Source organism: Pelmatolapia mariae, linkage group LG6 (assembly GCF_036321145.2).
Source record: "Pelmatolapia mariae isolate MD_Pm_ZW linkage group LG6, Pm_UMD_F_2, whole genome shotgun sequence".
In the NCBI taxonomy this organism is placed as follows: domain Eukaryota; kingdom Metazoa; phylum Chordata; class Actinopteri; order Cichliformes; family Cichlidae; genus Pelmatolapia; species Pelmatolapia mariae.
In genome coordinates, this window is record NC_086232.1 from 36540663 (window position 1) to 36560215 (window position 19553).

Sequence of the window (19553 nt, forward strand, 5' to 3'; positions counted from 1 at the left end):
GGGCCCCCCTCAGGCTCTCTGCCTTACTGTTATCATTTTGGAGTAAACGACGAGGCCGGCAAGAGACATACTATTCCCTATATGGGCTTTGTTTGGGAGTTCACTTGCCTTGCTGTTTAGGTCCGCAGAAAAGAGCCCTGCTCCAGAGAAGGGGTCCATATATGGTCATCACAGCACGAGACTGAAGCCTCAAGCAGGAGACAGAGAGAGAGTAAGAGAGAGCAAGCAAGAGAGAGAGAGAGAGATGCAGAGTGAAAGACCGGAAAAAATGGATGTTGACAATTAAGCACTGACTTGACTGAGTATAAGTAAATGCCAGCGAGTATTAATGGTTTAGGGTTATTTGAGATAGAGCTGTTGACAAAACGCAGCGGTCTTTGTTGCTGAGTTAATTAAAATCAATTTCCCAGCCTCAGTCATTGGATCTACAGTAGGGAGGGGAATTGTTTGTGCTCTTCCCTTGTGGTGTGTGAGAGAGACAGGGAGAGAGTGCAGGGTCGAGAGGGGGGTGGAGGTCTGTGAGAATGGCTGCACTCTGGAACTCCCCGATAGATGAAGCATATTAACTCTTTGGGTTACGACCACAAGCAAGGAGGCAAATTTATAGCATGTCTCCCACTATGACTTACTCATTACTTGACACAGGGTTTTGCTATCTATGGGCACAATCTGTTGATTTTTTTCCCCCCGTCACTAAGAAAACATACCTCCAGTACCTGCAAGTGATTCTTGTCTCTTACTGACTGCTGCTACTGACTTGCCATTGCCTCTTTTCTCCCTTACTTGCATTCTTCCTGTCATCCATCTTTGTTTTATTTACTGCTCACTCTTTCCTAACATTCAGTTCATTTTTTGTCATCGACAGCTGGCCCTTCACCTTAAGCCAAGATGTCCACGAAGGCCCCTACCGAGGACGAGAAGTTCCTCTTTGTTGACAAGGACTTCCTCAACAGCCCGATGGCTCAGGCTGACTGGTCAGCCAAGAAGTTGGTATGGGTTCCATCAGAAAAGCATGGCTTTGAGGCAGCTAGTATCAAGGAGGAGCATGGCGACGAGGTGCTGGTGGAGCTGGCTGATAATGCCAAGAAGATAACAGTGAATAAAGATGACATCCAGAAGATGAACCCTCCCAAGTTCAGCAAGGTGGAGGACATGGCTGAGCTCACCTGTCTAAATGAGGCCTCTGTGTTGCACAATCTTCGCGAGAGGTACTTCTCTGGGCTCATTTATGTAAGTATTTACTAAAAACAAGCGCATGCTCACAAAATAGTTTATGCCTTATTCTTATGGCAACTTGTTGACTTTGTTATCCCTTTGTTATTTGGATTGGGATGTACAAACTCTGACCCTAAATAAAATACTAGAAAAACGACGACAAACTATGAATTTCCTCAGATTATTGTACTTTTTACTACTACTACTACTTCTGTCTCGTTCTCTGGCAGAAACAAGCATGCAAACTGTGCAAGATGTCCTTGTCTCACTTTTCCTGCATTCTCTGCTCTCAGACATACTCTGGCCTGTTCTGCGTGGTGGTGAATCCTTACAAAATGCTGCCCATCTACTCAGAGAAGATCATCGAAATGTACAAAGGAAAGAAACGACATGAACTACCCCCTCATATCTATTCCATCACTGACAACGCCTATAGAAACATGATGCAAGGTAAGATGCATACTACAAAACTCCACTTGTGATGTAGATACTTTCATACTGCAAAGACATGTTCCTACCCATGTTAGCTCTGTAATGGGGCTTTTTTATGTTATCTGTCCAAAGTATACACTAGAAAAAAGTCTTAGGCAACCCTTTCTTTATATTTTGCTTCCAAGGAGCCAGACTCTAGTATTTTTTAAAGTGGTTCTCCAGGTTTTCTAAAGATCTTTCATAGTTTTTCTCAGGACATTGGCTACTTTTTTTTGTTGTTGTTGTTTTGTTTATTAAGAGGAGTATTGGTTCCCTGGCATCCAGTGTAAAAGCACACCTGAATAGAAAGCCACACAATTGAATGCTATCAGTCACTGACTGGCCTCCCCAGGGCCCAAACTTCAACATTTTTAAAGCAGTGTGAGATAATCTTGGCAGACAACAGAACAAACGTCAGGCAACACCCAAAGAAGAGCTTTGAACGTCCTGCAAGAAACCTGGAGAGCTATTCTTGAAGCCTACTTAAAGACATTACAAGAAAGCTTGACTGTGGTAGCTCAGGCTGTGTTGAATGAAGAAGGAGGTCATACCAAATATATGCAAACTCTGTTTTTGCCTTATATACTGAATATAAATAAATAAATTACGAATTGTTTCAATAAATTGCTGTAGCTATTTTACTAGCAACATATAAACAAATGAGGTGTGGCTCAAGACTTTTGCACAGCACATGCTGAGATGGGCTACAACATTTATAAACTAAAATGATCAGATCAAAATGATAAATAATAACGAATTGAGACAAGAAAGCAACAAACGTAAGTAAATCTTCAGCAGGCCTCACACATAACTGAATAAAATCTGAAGGTGTTAGCTGCTGAAGCTCTTAAGTAAGCTGTGTCAAACTGAGCTGTTTGTTGGCAGCTTTAAGAGCTTGTTGTGGGCGAGTTGTGGTATCAGCTGTTAGAAGCATCACTTTTCTCTTGGTGACGACTGCTGACAGGCTTATCACACTGTCATGTTGACAAAGTGGTTGACAAAACCGCAAACTAATCCATGAAACTGATGGCTTAAAATGCAGAGCCATGTTTATAATGTAGTGAGAACAAAAAAATACACTCATTAAAATGTAAAATGGTATGAAAAACAACTCCAAAATAGTATTTTGGTCTCATAGAGGTGATGGTAGCAGTCTTGGTCATGCTTACAGTAAATGTCCCTGCAGTGATTCAGAGTGGCTGGTTTCCCATAGAATCAGTGTCTGTGTTTCCAGGGGGTCTTGCCCACTGGATTTTATGTTGATGTGACGATGTGTTCTCTCAGAGGACTTGACATCTGGATTGTGAGATGGTTGAGGGATGGGTGGAGGGCAGTAAAACATTTCCTGTTTCAGAAAACCCTCTTGCTTATTCAAAAAAAAAATTCTTAGGTCAGTGTAAATGCCAAAGATTTAACAAGTTTATTGGTCCTATTAAATGAGCCTGAGACTTTTGTCCTTTGGTTTGAGGAGTTTCCTTCTTAAACAGGATGTTTGGACAGGAGTTACTGTAATTTAGATAGTTATTGTTTGGAAACCATCAAAGAAAGTTGTGTTATAATTTTTTCCACTACTGTACAGGCCTCACACATACATCCACAGCTGTCAATTCTGATAGGGTCATTATTACAGTATTGAAGTACACACCTGAATGAACCATGAATTTCAATGCTAAAAAGCTTGAAGAGATCCAAACAAGTAATCAGGTACTCTAAAGCTCTGTATTTTGCTGTCATTATAATTCCTTTAGAGAGTTTGTGATTCACACTGTGATATATAAAGCAAAATAATTGTTCTAGGATGTAAGCCAACAACTTGAAACTATATTTCTTTACCCAGGGTACTTTTGTTTTAGAAAATGTCAGTAGCATCGAGACCACCAACCTCTGATACCCTCTCAGGCTGTTCCCGGCAGCTTTAGGTTTTCCCACATTCATCACTTAATCTATGCTGCATGAAATGTATGGACAGCCCGTGCATAAGTACAGAGCCCTGCAAGGGATATTGGAGAAAAAAAAATTAAGATGAACTTTTGCAAGATCTTGCAAAAGTTTTGCGAGACCTCACAAAATAGGCCACATCCTTCAGAGGCCACCAGCTCGAAGCGTACCAGGAGGTCGAGGCACGATGTGCCAGGAGTGCGTGCGTGTTCCCCCTGACTCTAGTGGGCCTCGACCTCCCGGTCAGCTTTGAGCTGGTGGGTAACAGACGTCTCCAAAAATGTCGGAGCACTTTTGCAAATATGTGATGTCTTGATAAACCAAGCAGATATTTGAATTTACACAGCTACATTCATGGCTGAAAATATCTTAAAAGTTTATTTTGTGACCCATAAAGACTAATATTAAAACTAAGTAGCTGCCTCCATTGTTGGATACTGAAATTGGCTAGGCCGCGCTATGAATTCTGGGATAGGTTGGGCCACGAAGGATACACCGACTCGGCCTTCAAATGCGACCTGCGAAGGATTTGCGGAGGAAGACTTTTTAAATATCTCCCCAATTATATCGAGACTGATGCAAACATATCGAGATAAGTTTGCATCATTGGGGTCAAAGCTGAGCTGTCTGTATTTGTGTCTGTGTGATGCACTCATGTAGTTTATGGATGAACCTTGTGCATCCAGTTTGCTGGCTCTACCAGATATAGTCACATCAGGCTTTAAAAAAAACTAACAGACAGCTATAAACCATAGTGGAAGTTCAAAATGCAAGTCCACAAACCAGGGATCAGGGCAGCAATGGGTATCTTTAATATATAGTGTAAGATTTTGGTGCAACGTAAATATCGCATTACGCATTACGATCAACGATGACTGATCAAAGAAAATAAAGAAGCCTAACAAATGTGACCGCACCCATATGCAGAACAAATTTGGAAATAGATATACTGAAACATCAGTTTGTCTTCAATTTGCTGAATTTGTTTGGCAATGACAATATAAATAACTTAATTGGTCTTTGATAAAGCGACTTAGTGCTTTCTAATGCTTTTCTGTTACTAATAAGGTGTACGCACTGAATGATTTAAAGTTACAACAAACCAGGATACAGGAAAATACCTCATAAGCTATAGTTTGTTAACACAGCATCAAGAGTAAACAAGAAGAAGGGAGGATTGGTGTTTATGTGGCGTTTGGATTATACATCTTCTCTTCATCTCTGTGAACAAACGCTGGAACATAGCAGATGCTGTTCAGTCTGTGTGTCTGTATGTGCAGAAGAAAAAATGTGTTTTGATTTGCTGCATTTATTTCAGACTAAACATTTTTTTCAGACTTATCATATATATGACAGTAGATATTTAAGCTTGGACCACCCATTTAGCTGTCACGTTTTAACAACCGGGACTTAAAGTGCTTGAGTAAAGAAATCAAGATAAGTCAGCAGCAAAAAATTTGAACAAAAAAAAAAAACACAAGGAGAAATATAAAGAAAAGCATAGAAAAGACAAGAAACAATTAATCAAAAATATATTCATTCTTTAAAAATAACAAAATGTCTCGTGCAAAAGTGAAAGAGACTGTCTTATATGGGTTTAAGTGAACTCATGATACGTTTTCCTCATCCTTATTTTCTATCACTGTTACTGTTACAATGGTGATGATTATGTTAAATGAAATTTCAAGTAATCCATGCGAGCCTAAAGTTCAGGCTTCGAACTATTCTCTGCACTGTTTCAGGCCGTTTGTCCTGCTCTTAGACCTGCATGATGTCAGCGAGACTGGATATCTTTAATATGATGATCTAAGACACACAGCGCAGGCTGTTACCACATAAAGTCCCACCTGCCTGATGTTTAAACTTTCTGTTTATAAGGCAGGGGCAGTCAGAGGACAGTTGGCTTAAATGGAAGGGATTGCAGCTAAACAGCTTGATTTGAGACAACAAGATCCAGTATTATTTTGAAATGTGAATCATGTGGTGCAAGAATAAGAATAGCTCATGGAGTGTGAAATCAGTATGATAGGTCCTGTTTAATTTTTAAAGCTGGGGAAAAAGTGTCAGTTTCCAAGGGGCAGCGAGTCAGAGGAAGGTTGTCTTAAAGGCAACTTTAATCAGGGTCATGGTTTAGATAAATAAGAGTGATTTTGAGCTGTAATGTAAAGCTACTGTAGTGGACTTTAAGAATAAAAAAAGGAACTGGAAATGTGCATAACTGGACCACATTAAAGCTTTATATCTCCTTTTGATTCATAGGGTCTGATTGCTTGAAGCATATTCTTTTTCATAATTTAAACCTTTACAATATCAATGTCTCAAGGGGTCTCTCTATACACCAAAATAATATAAGAAAAACTATGACTGCCAGGGAGTTGTTATTGTTGATGCTTTGGTAGGATTTCCCATGAAGTTGTGACTAATGAAGCAGGATGTTCTACACTGAGTGCTGTAGTATGAACAATTCACATGTAAACTGGAAGTGGTGCATAACTGAAGCAAATCCAGATAAGTCTCCTAAGCTCTGAAACATTCCTTCTTCAGTCTTGGCCAAGATCCCATTCCTCCAAAATTGTACTTTGGTCTTTGATGTCCGAGAGATAAAAATGTAAGATTCCCGTGGGGAGTTTTCTGTCCCCAGCAGCAGATGATTGACATGCTGTCCTTCTGTGCTCACAGTATATTTACTGGTGCAGAGACTCATATAATCAGATTTAATTATCATGACTTAATTAGGTTCACAGATTTTTTTAAGTCTCATTCACTAATGTGAGTGCACGTTGTTTTTGGATTTGTTACAAGAATTCACAAATCTGGCCACCTTACTCTCTCTCTCTCTCTCTGTGTTGCTGTCTTGCACTCTGCCTTAATTAGGAAGTGCAGAGAGGGAACAGGGTACATTTCGTCTGTATGTAAGGAATGAATCCAGTGGAACAGCAGCCAAACTGGAGTCCACATGGAGAAAAGGCATCCACCCCAGTTTACAGTTCAATGGAGGCTGGACACTGTAACTGTGTGTGCAGAATAGAATAGAATAGCCCTTTATTGTCATTGTACTTGTACGACGAAATTATGAGTGCTCCACCCTAATTGTGCAGGAGTGTGCTGCTGGTTTATCTTGTGTGTGTGCGTGCGTGTGTGTGTGTACTTGTATGTGTGTGTCTTGGGGACCACTTTAAATTTTCCACCTCTAAAGAGAAGACAGTTTGGCAAAGTGAAAACTCAATTTATGAAACACCTTCAAAGAGTTTTGTTGGGACTAAGGTTGATGTAATGATGCAACAGGGTTAGAGAGGAGTGGTTAGACTAATTTCTGTTGAACGAGACCACATTAAGCCCAGTTTAATCTCAAGTGCCAGACAAGTTAAGTTGTTGTAGTACCACCAACATTTTTCCTTTCTTTAGTAGAAAGAAGTTCATTAAACATTAGACAATTAAATATAGAGTATCTGTTAAAACCAATAGACAGTAAACATCATCATATCGTGTGAGTCAGCTTTTCCACCTTCAGTCAGTCTACTGTCACTAAAAAGAAATGTTTTGGATACGTCTCCATGGCGTAACTATCTTACTTCAGGCTACAGGCTATGGGGGCTATAAAATTGAAAACAATTAGTGCTTTGGTTTGTGACGTTATCCATTCTGTCAGTGCAATGTTTCCTGGTGCAATAAATGGGGAAAAATTTCCAAAAATGATGCCCTCCTCTCTTGCAATTTTAATTTTCTATGCAGTGGGTCAGATTGGACCATAGACTGGATATAAAAGAGAAGAAGCGCCTTAAACATTTCTTTCTATAAGGCAGCAAGGTAGTGACTCCTCTAGTTGAAAGAAGATGATGTCCAGTTGTCTATAAGAAAACTACTTACACTCTGACCTCAGTAAAAACTGTACTGATGAGTGCATGAACTCAGTTCAAGTCTTATGGAATACAGCAGTATCAGGAAGGACATTAAAGCAGGGTATGTTTAGGGGGGACCTACACTGACTGACAAGGTGCTACCATATAAGTGTGTACAGGCCCTCATGTCTGGTTTAAAAGAAATTGGAAATTGTGTGGCTCAAAGTTTCAGAGATGAAATTTCACAAATCAGTGGGTGACATCATGGTCACTGTGTCCATGTTTTATATAGTCTATGGAACCGACTCTTTGGGAGATGTTTGACACCACAGAGATGGAGTGAAGTGTCAGTAAATAACCTGACAAAGTTAGACATGTCATCAGATTTGTGTCCTGGACAAGTGGATGATAATCAAAATGAAAATGACACTCTTCAGTGTCAGAATGAGGAATTGTCTCATGTCCTTCACCCTACCCTGGGTCATTTTTGTTGCACAGTTGCACAGAGGTTTATGAGGCTGCCTAGCATGCCATTTGTTCTGTTCTGATCACAAATGCCCAGAAAAGTTATCTCTCTTTCAGCAATGTGCACCATACTCCCCCAGGGGTGGTTTGTACTGAAGTATACAGTTACAGTTTAGCCTTACATGGTCTTCGTGTAATCTCCCTGGAGTATTTTTGGAGACAGTGTAATGACGCATTGTTTTGCGCATTCAGAGTTCATTTTCATGTGTAAAAATCAAAGTATTTTTAAGAGTTACATGTTTTCTTTGGCACAAGGGAGTAAATCACAAAGCCTAGCTGGTGTTTTAAGTTTGACAGTAGATTGATCTTTATTGCTGGAGAATTACATGTGGTTTCACAGTAGTGCATATAACTACTTTGCATGGTGAACATAAGTGGTAGAAAGAAAAGAAAGAAAATAAAAGTCCCTCATGTCTATCATACACAATAGAAATTACAAATTTATTCTACAAATTTATTTGGTTGTATCATGAATTTTATGTTTAAAAGTATCCAACATAAGTTGTAATAAAAATTATCTAACACTGACTCTCTCTTGATTCTACAGATCGTGAAGACCAGTCCATTCTCTGCACGTAAGTGAAAATCTCTCTCCTCCATGCTCACCTGTTCCATCTTTGCATGTTTGTTTTTTCACATCTTAAACATCACATACAAGCAGGAGTGTATGCCACATCTGTATGTGTGCAAGAACAGTTACATAATGCTTGTGTAAACATAGATCTAAACAGACAAAATACCTTTTTGGTCTCTCAGCACCGTTTCAACCATCAGTGCCAAAAAGAAATGATTTTGTTTGTCGGATTGTGTTACCGTGGAGTCATCTTGTATTCAAAGACAGCCAAACTGGATGTGCTTTAATGCTTTTACGGTGCTCCCAGAGGCCTGTGGCCTCTCTCTCCTCTCAGACCCTTACTCAGGAAGTATGCCCTGGACCCTGATGGGAGAACCAGATTAGCTCTGCAAATGTTTTGGCTCTATTTTGTTTGTTTATTTGTTCTAAACTAATTATTGAGAACTTTGACTGGGCAATTGGACATCCAGGGACAAACGGCCTCATTTTGTCTCTTAATGATAGCTTGATATTTGGACTGGCCTGAACTGAACTGTACTTTTAATTTATAGAAAACAAAATGAGTTAATTAGTTTTTCTTTGTGTGCTGGAGTGACTTCACATTTTGTCATGTACCATTTTAAATTAGTTGCACAATATAATCTTGCTGCTTATACATGTATATCCCAGTCATAAATGTAATTTAAACACAATCACAAGAATAACCTTCTACACAAGAAGGTTAATTTACATGAGGCCATATTTAAAATTGTTTAAAGTTTTTTACGCAGAGCCGAAACACCATCAGCTTGGAACATCAAGTCCTTGCACTTTTTAAGATTTCTGAGCCCCATCAGGCCTTTGGACCCATAAAAGGCAAAAATGTTTCAGCAATGATACATGGAATTTCATTTATGACATTCTTCCTTGTGGGTGGATGCACTTGTGTTTAATTGCTTTTTATGCTTTGTGGTATTGTTTTTACAACAATCTATTATGGGCCGCTTGCATCTTAATGATTTTTAGTGAAAGCACTTTTTAATGTTGTGACTGGAGACTTGTGTGTGTGATTTTAAGCTGTTAATTATAGTTGGGAAATTACACAGAATGACATTTCTGTCACAAATTTCATATACTTCCTCAGTGGATGCACATGCACCGTTTTACCATGTCTGAAATCTGGTGAAGGCAAAAGAGGATTCAAAAGCATGACTGAAAGTGAAGGTTAGAGTAATCAAACAAAAATAGACTAAGGGTAGACTAAATAAGTGGATCCGGATGACCAAAAAAAGGGAACTAAACTTGAGGAATAGGCTTGAACATTAGAGAAACGTCGGATGGCAGACAAGAAGATCCAAACTAAATACTCCAAAGAGGAATAGATAACAGGACGCAGGTGAAGCAAATCAAGATACACACAGTAATTACACTGTTATTAATACAATACCAAAACAGTTTCAAACCTATTATAACAAAATTAAAACGTGGGTTATTTGTGGGTTTGATTATATCTTAAAAAGATTCCTGCTATATTTTCTGGTTGCTGAGTCCTGATGAATGTATTATTTATTGTATTTCCCTGATTGCTCCATGTAATAGTAAAAATGTGCCATGGGAAATAGTTGGGATGCTAAGAAATTTTTGGCATTTCAGCTTCACAAAGTCACCAGTTTCTTTTGTCTGCTGTTCAGTATATTTTCATAAAAAAACAGACTGATGGGACAAGAATATTCACTATACTTCTGACTAGCTTAGGGCTCAAAGTTATTAATTTTTTAATGAGGAACGCCAAATATTTAGCCTTCCTGTCTGTTCTTGTAATTTTGATTTGTAAATCTAATAAAAAAAAGGGTGTGCAATTCATTTTATCAAGGGGCCTCAAGTTCTCAAGAAACTGGAACTGCTGTGGAAGATCACATTAATATGCTGAACTCTGCTCAGTATTAATTTTATCACTTTTGTCCACAGTCCCAGTTTCTCATGGGGCCCCCCTGGGAAAAATGATTGCCCACCTCTTCTTTAAAAGACGATACTACTTCCCTGATATTCAGTGACACATGCACAGTTGTTAAATGTAGAAAAAAAAAGATTTTAATTTGACTTCATGATTTTATGAAATTAAATCCCCAAATATTAGCAATGCATCTAACCATTCTGTAATCGCTCATACCCTTTCAAATAATCTTATAACCACAAGTGAAACCTGTGCTGCTTACTGTGGATAAGCCGGATGAGACAGCTTGATAAACTATCTGGAAAAAAAATCCCAACAGAATTTGCTCTGCACTAACAGCTGCCTGCAATAGGAGCCTGGATGTCATATATCCTTAGCAGACCTGAGCAGGACTGAGTAATTACGCTCCTCTTTATGCTGCCAGGCCCTAACACAGAGAGCATCCGATGCCTTTTATGGACCCATGACCGAGCATGTCTGTGTGTTCTGGCTAGTGGCTGATGGCTCTGGGATCATTCAACTTTGTTTGAAGTAGCCAAGTTCATTTTCTGGGAATAAATTGCATTGTCTCGCTTATGTTTAAGTAATTAGATGCCTTTCAAGCATACAGTAGCACATGTTTTAGATTTTTGTCTAGTCTAAGAGTCGTTGTCATATAACTTTCATCAAGTTATCAGGTATATAAACTAATATACGAAGTATATTAATATGAAGTATCGGGTCACATTCTAAGAGCTAGCTCAGCTCTAGTGGAATGGTTGCATGAAATACTCCCTCCTGTCTCTTCGGGTGCATCTTAAAACCGATTCTTATATAGTGCCTTTCTAGTCTCCCAGAGTACTCAAAGCGCTTTGTACAACATGCCGCATTCACCCATTCACACAAGCACTATCTTCTATGTTTTTAAGTGCTTTCTAACTAGCATTCACACACATTCATACTCCAATGGATTCATCGGAGAGCAACTTAGGGCTAATATCTTGCCCAAAGATATTTGACATGCAGACTAGGGGGAGCCAGAGATCGAACCCCCAACCTTCCGATCAGTAGATGACCTTGTTAGACTTCACTAGAGTAACTCTGAATGAGTTACATTTGGAAATCTTATAATTGGTCTCAGACAACTTTCTTCCCTTAATGAACAACAGGTGAGTAGCATCAGTATGCACAAATAAGAAAAAGGGTAATAAATCCCTTTTAAAATAAACTTTTCCCTGAAACTGTGTAGATTATCACAGGACCAGTGTGTAGTATACAGTCTGAACAATAACATTATGCTTTGTGTCAGGCACAGTTATCTCTGCAGCACATGATTTCCATTCAATTAAACTGGGTTACTGAAGTGTGAACAGAAACCTGTCAGTACTGCTTATCTTCATTGTCCTCTCTCCTTCTCTCCTTCTCTATTTCTTTTTCAATCCCACTGTAACTTTTTCCTCCCTAGTGGAGAGTCTGGTGCTGGGAAGACAGAAAACACCAAGAAAGTCATCCAGTATTTGGCTGTTGTGGCCTCCTCGCACAAAGGCAAGAAAGACAGCAGTGCTGTAAGTATCTGTGTAAAGAAACCATGATAGTTAGGATCTGTCAGCCAGTTCCCTCACTCTTAATGACATAGGAAACTACCCAGTTTAATCCTGTATATTACCATTTCCTCCAAATAGCAACATGCAGGATCACAGATGGCTTACGTGAGTAAAGGGGAATGCCCGGAGTGTGTTTCTCTGTGTGGTTTTCATGTGTGTGTTCCTTCCTTAGGTTAGAAAAGTGCATGAAGATAGATAGTGTCACTGAGTTGCCCCCGAAATACCTGTTTTTCTACTGATTCTTACACCAAAAGTACAGATGCCAAATGTTACTTTCCTTCTGTTAGATGGTGTTTACCCTAATATTCATCATCAAACAAAGCTTATTTAAGGCTGCATGATCATCAGATTACTGAATCTCAGTCACGTTTCAAACCTTGTGTTATTCAGATATCCAGTTTTGCCTTCTCCTCAAGCGGTTCATTACGTTCAGTTTTTTGACCTCCATCTTCTTTGGACACCCTTTCACTGCCAGTGGAGATTATATGCAAGCCTCCCCGACAGTGAAAGGGTCTCTCACAGATCACAGTGTGAGCATGCCCTGTTTTTACCTATCAAACACCAGCCGCCCCCTTCCTCCCCTCCTTCCCTCCCTCATCCGACTGCCAGTGGGCCTGACGTGGGCCGTGAGGCTGTCCTGTAACTTTTACTTTGTGGAGTTTTTAAAACTCAGTTTGGGAAACTCTGTTGACTTTTAAACATTGTGACTTCACTAAAATCAGCAACAAACTTGAAGCTTTAACAAAAAATACATAAATTATTTTAATGGTACTTCAGCTCAAACCTCACAAGTTGATGTTGCTGTTCTGGTGCTGGGGTAATAATTGGAAAAAGTCAGTAAAAGCAACGCTTCCCTTTGGCTCTGACCCTGCTCACTCAGAAGGTCTCTGCTCCCAGAGGAATAATTATCTCTGTACACTGTCCTCTATAGGACCTTGAGGCTCCCATGGACTGCCTGTACAGAAATAGCACTGGATTAAACTTTTTTTCTGCTTTCTCTTACTTCCTCTCATTCTCAAGCACTGTTTTAGCTGTTTCTCCTAATCTGTACTCTTAGATATTTGTATTTAAACAATGTCTCAAGGATCAGTCTTTCCCACCAGCTGTAACTTTCTCTTTCATGCTGTCTTGCTTTGCGCCTTTTTTCCTTTTCTATTTTCTCATTTTTCCTTCAGAGACTTAAATAAACAGGACCTTCTTCTCTGCTTTGCCACCTCTGAACTGCATCTCATCAGCGGGTCTGTATCCTCCTGTTTTTTTCTTACATATAAAATAAATACTTGGCTTTTAATTAAGGACACAACTTTTCCCAAATTAAAGCATTTTTCTAAGAGGCAAATTCCAAAATTATTTTAGTTCTCTTTTTTAAATTTTCCCATGTTCCTTTGACATGTCTATATGTCTGTTTGGTTAGCTAAAGCAAGCTTAAAAGATCAGTCAAAATATCACTAGTTTTGCCAAATTTCACATAAAAATACAGTATGAAATGAAATAATGTGAAAATCGGGGAATATTACTTTAATTCACATTCAGTGGAGTCAGTATTAGCTACATCTTTTACTTATTATCATTATTTCTATTTTTAATTACAGCTGTGTTTGACAGTGAGTTGCAAAAGCAGTCCTCTAATATATGGAAAAAAATATATATCAGCATTAGTAACATCTGTAAACCACATATTTTGAAACTGAGCTTAACGAATTCACACAAGTTGGCAAACAGCTATCGTTTGTCTTTATTACCATTTTTATCTTGCGTTACAAGTCGTGCTCCTTTCTCTTCTTCCTAGCTTTAGCTCACTTACAGTGTTGCTAAGGGAGGTGTTTTTAAGCAAGAGAGGTTAGGTAGAGGTCTACAGCGCCCGACCTGGATACAGACTAGGACAGACCACTTTGATCAGGTGGATTAACTCAATGCAGAGTGACGGGGTGTCTGCCTCATTTACTGACTATCACCCAGCTCCACCCGCATCTACAGTCTCTGCAGTCACGCTGGAAGCAAATCGCATCTCCAGTAGGATGTTTGTGAATCAGAATCATTTTGATTTGCCAACACACTGAATAAAAAAACTTTGTTGGAATATTTTCACAGCTTTTCAGCTGGTATTTGGAAGCCTGTGACCCAACATAGCCCACCTCATCCATCTTAGCCTCTCTTCTTCGTCATCAACAACAGCTTCTCTGAATTTTAACAGTTTCTCAGAACTGATGGAGGAGTGTTTTGGTGTGTGTCTGTGTTATGTAATCCATCCAGTATTCATCAGAAAATCAAAGAAGACTACAGTGAAATTATTATATTAACCTTTTGTAACTTGATATAAATGTACTTGTCCAAATATTCATTGTTTAGTGAGGAACCGTGCCCTTCGTCTCGTTTTCTGCCTTTTTTCCCTTGTCACTGATGATATTCTGGTAAACCTACGCTAACCTATCAATACTGACCCTATACCACTTCATTCCCACCAAACTCCAACTCCACTGCTTCACAAGCAGCAAATCAGTCCTTCTTAGTCACATTTTTCTGTGTCGCTGTCATCACTAGGGGGAGCTGGAGAAGCAACTCCTGCAGGCCAATCCTATCCTGGAGGCCTTTGGAAATGCTAAGACCATCAAAAATGACAACTCCTCAAGATTTGTGAGTTTTGTGAAGTTACAGAATGCATTGTTTAGTTGTTTTCTAAGTTATATTTTTTGCATGTATCGTGATCTCACTGCTCGTTTATCGCTCTCACAGGGAAAATTCATCCGCATCAACTTTGACGTGACCGGCTACATTGTGGGAGCCAACATTGAGACTTGTATCCTTTTTACTTTTTAATCTTAGACATATTATTTTTACAGTAAGAAGACTTTTTGTGTTGCCTTTCATCTGCACCAAAAGTTAAATGCTGTGTGCTGCTTTTTGATTTCAAATAAGTTATTGCAAAGTTTATCTGCTGACAGCTTTTGAATAACAGTTTATTTCGGGCCATTATAAATCATCTTTTTCCTATAAAAGGCGTTTTTTAGGTATATAATTCAAACTTGCATCATCTACGAGATTTTTAAAACAACGACTGCTAGCTTTGTTGCTAATTATCCATCCATCCATCGTTGATAATCACTGTTACTTATTTGTTTTTATGCCTCTTTATGCCAGCAGTGACAGTGTGTGTGTGTGTAAGAATGTGAAATCTGTTGAACATGCTGATAAATGTATTCATATTTGGCACAAATGTTCACTTGGATGAACTGTTTAGATTGTTTAAAGTCACAATAACCTCAGAAAAGAAATTTTTGGCTTTAAATCAAGAATTCATACACTGATTACTGCAAAATTTAACACTAATATCTGATGACAGTTTATTTTTAAACATAATGTCATACTCTTCTGGACATTTTTCTGTGCTATAACTTAGGAATAGAATCAGGGCTTGTGAAAATATTTCACATTTGGCTAGATACTGAATAGGTGGCACTCATGCTATGATATTTTGGAGAGAGATAGATTATTAGATCATTAGAAACTGAAACTTGACTGGCTTGTAGAAAAACCACAAGGCATTAATTATATTCTTCCTATTTAGTTAAAACAAGAATTATTATTTAAGGCTGAACAGAGGTTTGTAAACTAAATTTACCCTACCCACAAATGAGATTTTTATTCGTTAACAGCTGCTCTCAGATCTGCTGGAGAAGTCTCGCTGTATCAGACAGGCAAAGACAGAAAGAGCTTTTCACATCTTCTACTACATGATTGCTGGTGCCAAGGACAAACTGCGTGGTAAGATGATTATAAACCCAAAATATGTGTGTGATTTCTTTGATGCTGCTGCTCAGCAGTTAGCAGGGCTTCTTTGACAGTGTGTTGTACATATCACCGTCATGTGGAAGTCTCATCTGGAACTGGAGGAAGGGAAAAAGGAAGTCACTTCTGGTCTTCATTGACTGTCATGCATGTCACAATTTATCCAGCTGGATTATGAAAATGTTTTTTTAAGGTCATGGAGGAAAAGAATTTTCTCAAACTCTCAAAGAAGATTTTCTTCCAACTGATGTTTAACCACAATAATCAAAATAAAGCTGAGTAAAGCGTTCCTGTATGTTATTTATGGCCACTCGTGTTATTTTCTCACAAGAGCAAAATCTTCATAAAAAGTTAAGCCTCACTGATTCACAGATTACTGACCACAGAACGATGATGATGATAAGTCGCTGTTTTTCTTTATTTTCAGATGAGCTACTTCTGGAGCCCTTCAGCAATTACCGCTTCCTCAGCGCAGGCCACGTCCAGATCACTGGCCAGCAAGATGATGAGATGTATGAGGAAACCATGGAGGCCATGAATATCATGGGCATCACAGAAGAGGACAGAATTGGTATCAGCGTAGTAATAAGCATAGCATTAGCATTGCTCTAATACTGTTGGGTCTTTACCTTCTGAATCTGGACTGTTGTTGTGAATTTGCATTGAAGAGGCAACATTAATTTACATTTAAATCAGAAAACAAACTGATTTTTGGGGAAATGTTCCAGCTAACAAGAAGAACATTATTATTAGTGTTTCCCCGTGAAGTCAACCACTTGATTTCCTTGTTCCAGATATCCTGAAGGTGTGCTCCACAGTGATGCAGCTGGGAAACATTGAATTCAAGAAAGAGAGGAACCAAGAGCAGGCAACCATGCCAGACAACACTGGTTAGACACAACTTCTTCCTGCCATTAGAAATCCCAGTAGGGGTTATTGACTTTTACAAAGCCAGCTGTAACTTTAAAAATGTATTATCTATAGCAGCAAGAACACCTGGGTGAAATAATATTGTGTCCAATATGACAAAATTTCTCTTTGTAGCTGCGCAGAAGGTTTGTCACCTGCAGGGCATCAATGTGACAGACTTTACACGAGCCATCCTCACCCCTCGCATCAAAGTGGGCAGGGAGGTGGTGCAGAAGGCACAGACCAAAGAGCAGGTACTGCAAGGAGGAAACTGTTTAAAAACATAGGAATAACTGTATGTTAATCACACCTCCAACTCAGTTCAAGTCTGGTCTGTGTTGTTCTGTGTGTCTGTGTCTGTTAGGCTGACTTTGCTATAGAAGCGTTGGCCAAAGCTATCTTTGAGCGACTGTTCCGCTGGATCCTGGGCCGAGTTAACAAAGCCCTGGATAAGACTAAACGCCAAGGAGCCTCCTTCCTGGGAATCCTTGACATTGCCGGTTTTGAGATCTTTGAGGTATAGATCATCACAGAGCACTTGGAAAGATAGTGGATGTGATATGCATGTCTTCATCTCTGTGTTCTGGCTATTGCAGGATAACTCCTTTGAGCAGCTGTGCATCAACTACACCAATGAGAAGCTACAGCAGCTTTTCAACCACACCATGTTCATCCTGGAGCAGGAGGAGTACCAGAGAGAAGGCATCGAGTGGAACTTCATTGACTTTGGCCTTGACCTCCAGCCCTGCATCGAGCTCATTGAGAGGCCAGTAAGTGTTAATAATAAATAACAGCATCAGTTAAATCCTACACAGCCTCTTAATCACATAAATATTCTCTGCAGAACAACCCTCCAGGCATCCTGGCCCTGCTGGATGAAGAGTGCTGGTTCCCCAAAGCCACAGATATCTCCTTTGTGGAGAAACTTTTAAACACACAGGGCAACCACCTGAAATTTGCCAAACCTAAACAGCTTAAAGACAAAACAGAGTTCTCCATTCTTCATTATGCTGGGAAGGTGAGAATGATGGCAGTTAGGAAAAGGGAAAAATGTTCTGTCCTCATACTGTTTATCTTCATTTGAAGACATTAATCATCTTGCATTCTCATGAAAGCTCACATAACTTTGTTGTCTTGCTGTTTTAGGTAGACTATAACGCCACAGCCTGGCTGACAAAGAACATGGACCCTCTAAATGACAACGTTACATCACTGCTCTCCAATTCTTCTAACCAGTTTGTCCAAGACCTCTGGAAAGATGGTGAGATGCATATGATTTTATTACATGTCTCATAAGTTTATTGCAAGCCACTCTGAGACAAGGACAAACTCTCCTCAGTGATAAGGCATAAAAACAGCACAAGCTTCTGCTGCCACAACTAAACTAGATTTTCTTCTTTACTGAAATCCTAGAAATGTTTTTCTGCACATTTTGCCTTTGTCTTTGGAGAAACTTCTAGGTTAGGGCTTCCTATCTTGCCCTGAGAGACACTCAGAAAAGAGACTATTTATCTAGGAAGTTCACTTCCCGGTTAAATAAAAGGGAAAAAAGGAACCTTAGTGATTGTTGAACTATTTTGGAGCCACAACTAAAGATATCACCTTGATTCTTTCATATTGATCATTTTTAGATGGGACAACTCAGATTTATTTTACCTGAAAAACATTAAAGCAGCAGCGGTCACCCTCCTGCAAATCTGACGTGTACACAATGAAACAAATTACCTGAAAGCAACACATGCATTTTACCAGCTTTCATCCATATGTTTGTCCCACAAAAGATATGCAATTAGATTCTTAAAACTGAAATAGGCATTAAGGCAAAGACAAACTGATTTTACACACTGTTTTGTGTTTTTCAGCGGACAGAGTCGTTGGCCTTGACACATTAGCTAAGATGTCGGACACCTCCGGCCCGAGCGCTTCAAAGACCAAGAAGGGAATGTTCCGCACAGTGGGGCAGCTCTACAAGGAGTCTTTGGCAAAACTCATGACCACCCTGCACAACACCCAGCCCAACTTCGTCAGATGTATCATCCCGAACCACGAGAAGAGGGTAAAGACAATTAGCAGCAAAACTACTAGACTAGCAAAACTATAGAGGTGGTTGCTTGTTAATGATCAATTAATCAAGTGTGTGTGATTATCAGTACTTGGCTGCTATCTACCCTCTTCATTTCCTATACCTTAAAAGTGTACTTAGTATTTCACGGATGGCGTAAAAACCTATAAAAACTTTTTTTTTCACATGACTATAGATGCATATTGAGAGGACAGCTTTTTTATCATCATATAAATTAGCAATTGATCTAGCTCCATATGTAGCTGTATTTCTAAAGTCATGAAAAAAATAACACACATAACATGGACAAAATGAATTTACTACTAACCAGTCAGCATAAGCGAGGTATACTGTATGTATTTATTTTTTGAAAACTTTATGTAATAAAACTGCAATCCTGCTCTACTCAGGCAGGGAAGCTGGATGCTCACCTGGTCTTGGAGCAGCTCAGGTGTAACGGTGTGCTGGAAGGAATCAGGATCTGTCGACAAGGCTTCCCCAACCGAATCGTTTTCCAGGAGTTCCGCCAGCGGTCGGTCTAGCTACTACTATACTATTTCAGTCAAAATTTCTCACCATATTAAGTGTAACATCTCTCTGGCTTCTTGCAGTTATGAGATCTTGGCTGCTAACGCTATTCCCAAAGGTTTCATGGACGGAAAACAAGCCTGCTGCCTCATGGTTAGTTCACAACTTCAAAGTTGTCATCCATGTTCAT

General features: G+C 39.3%; 1 protein-coding gene across 3 annotated transcripts in view; it reads left to right on the forward strand.

The window, feature by feature from the left end:
* The window catches only part of myh11a (myosin, heavy chain 11a, smooth muscle), a 30197-nt gene that overhangs the window by 2358 nt on the left and 8286 nt on the right, over positions 1–19553 (forward strand). For 2 of the 3 annotated variants that reach the window (XM_063476799.1, XM_063476802.1), the window contains exons 2-19: positions 866–1230; positions 1509–1665; positions 8536–8563; positions 11940–12039; positions 12157–12183; positions 14620–14712; positions 14812–14875; positions 15742–15840; positions 16292–16435; positions 16659–16754; positions 16909–17027; positions 17138–17290; positions 17370–17543; positions 17618–17791; positions 17920–18034; positions 18636–18829; positions 19246–19367; positions 19447–19516. In XM_063476799.1, coding sequence (XP_063332869.1) covers positions 889–1230; positions 1509–1665; positions 8536–8563; positions 11940–12039; positions 12157–12183; positions 14620–14712; positions 14812–14875; positions 15742–15840; positions 16292–16435; positions 16659–16754; positions 16909–17027; positions 17138–17290; positions 17370–17543; positions 17618–17791; positions 17920–18034; positions 18636–18829; positions 19246–19367; positions 19447–19516 — 2271 coding nt within the window. In that variant the 5' untranslated portion in view covers positions 866–888. The remainder of the gene's footprint in view (positions 1–865; positions 1231–1508; positions 1666–8535; positions 8564–11939; positions 12040–12156; positions 12184–14619; positions 14713–14811; positions 14876–15741; positions 15841–16291; positions 16436–16658; positions 16755–16908; positions 17028–17137; positions 17291–17369; positions 17544–17617; positions 17792–17919; positions 18035–18635; positions 18830–19245; positions 19368–19446; positions 19517–19553) is intronic. The other variant, XM_063476800.1, reaches the window with a different exon arrangement.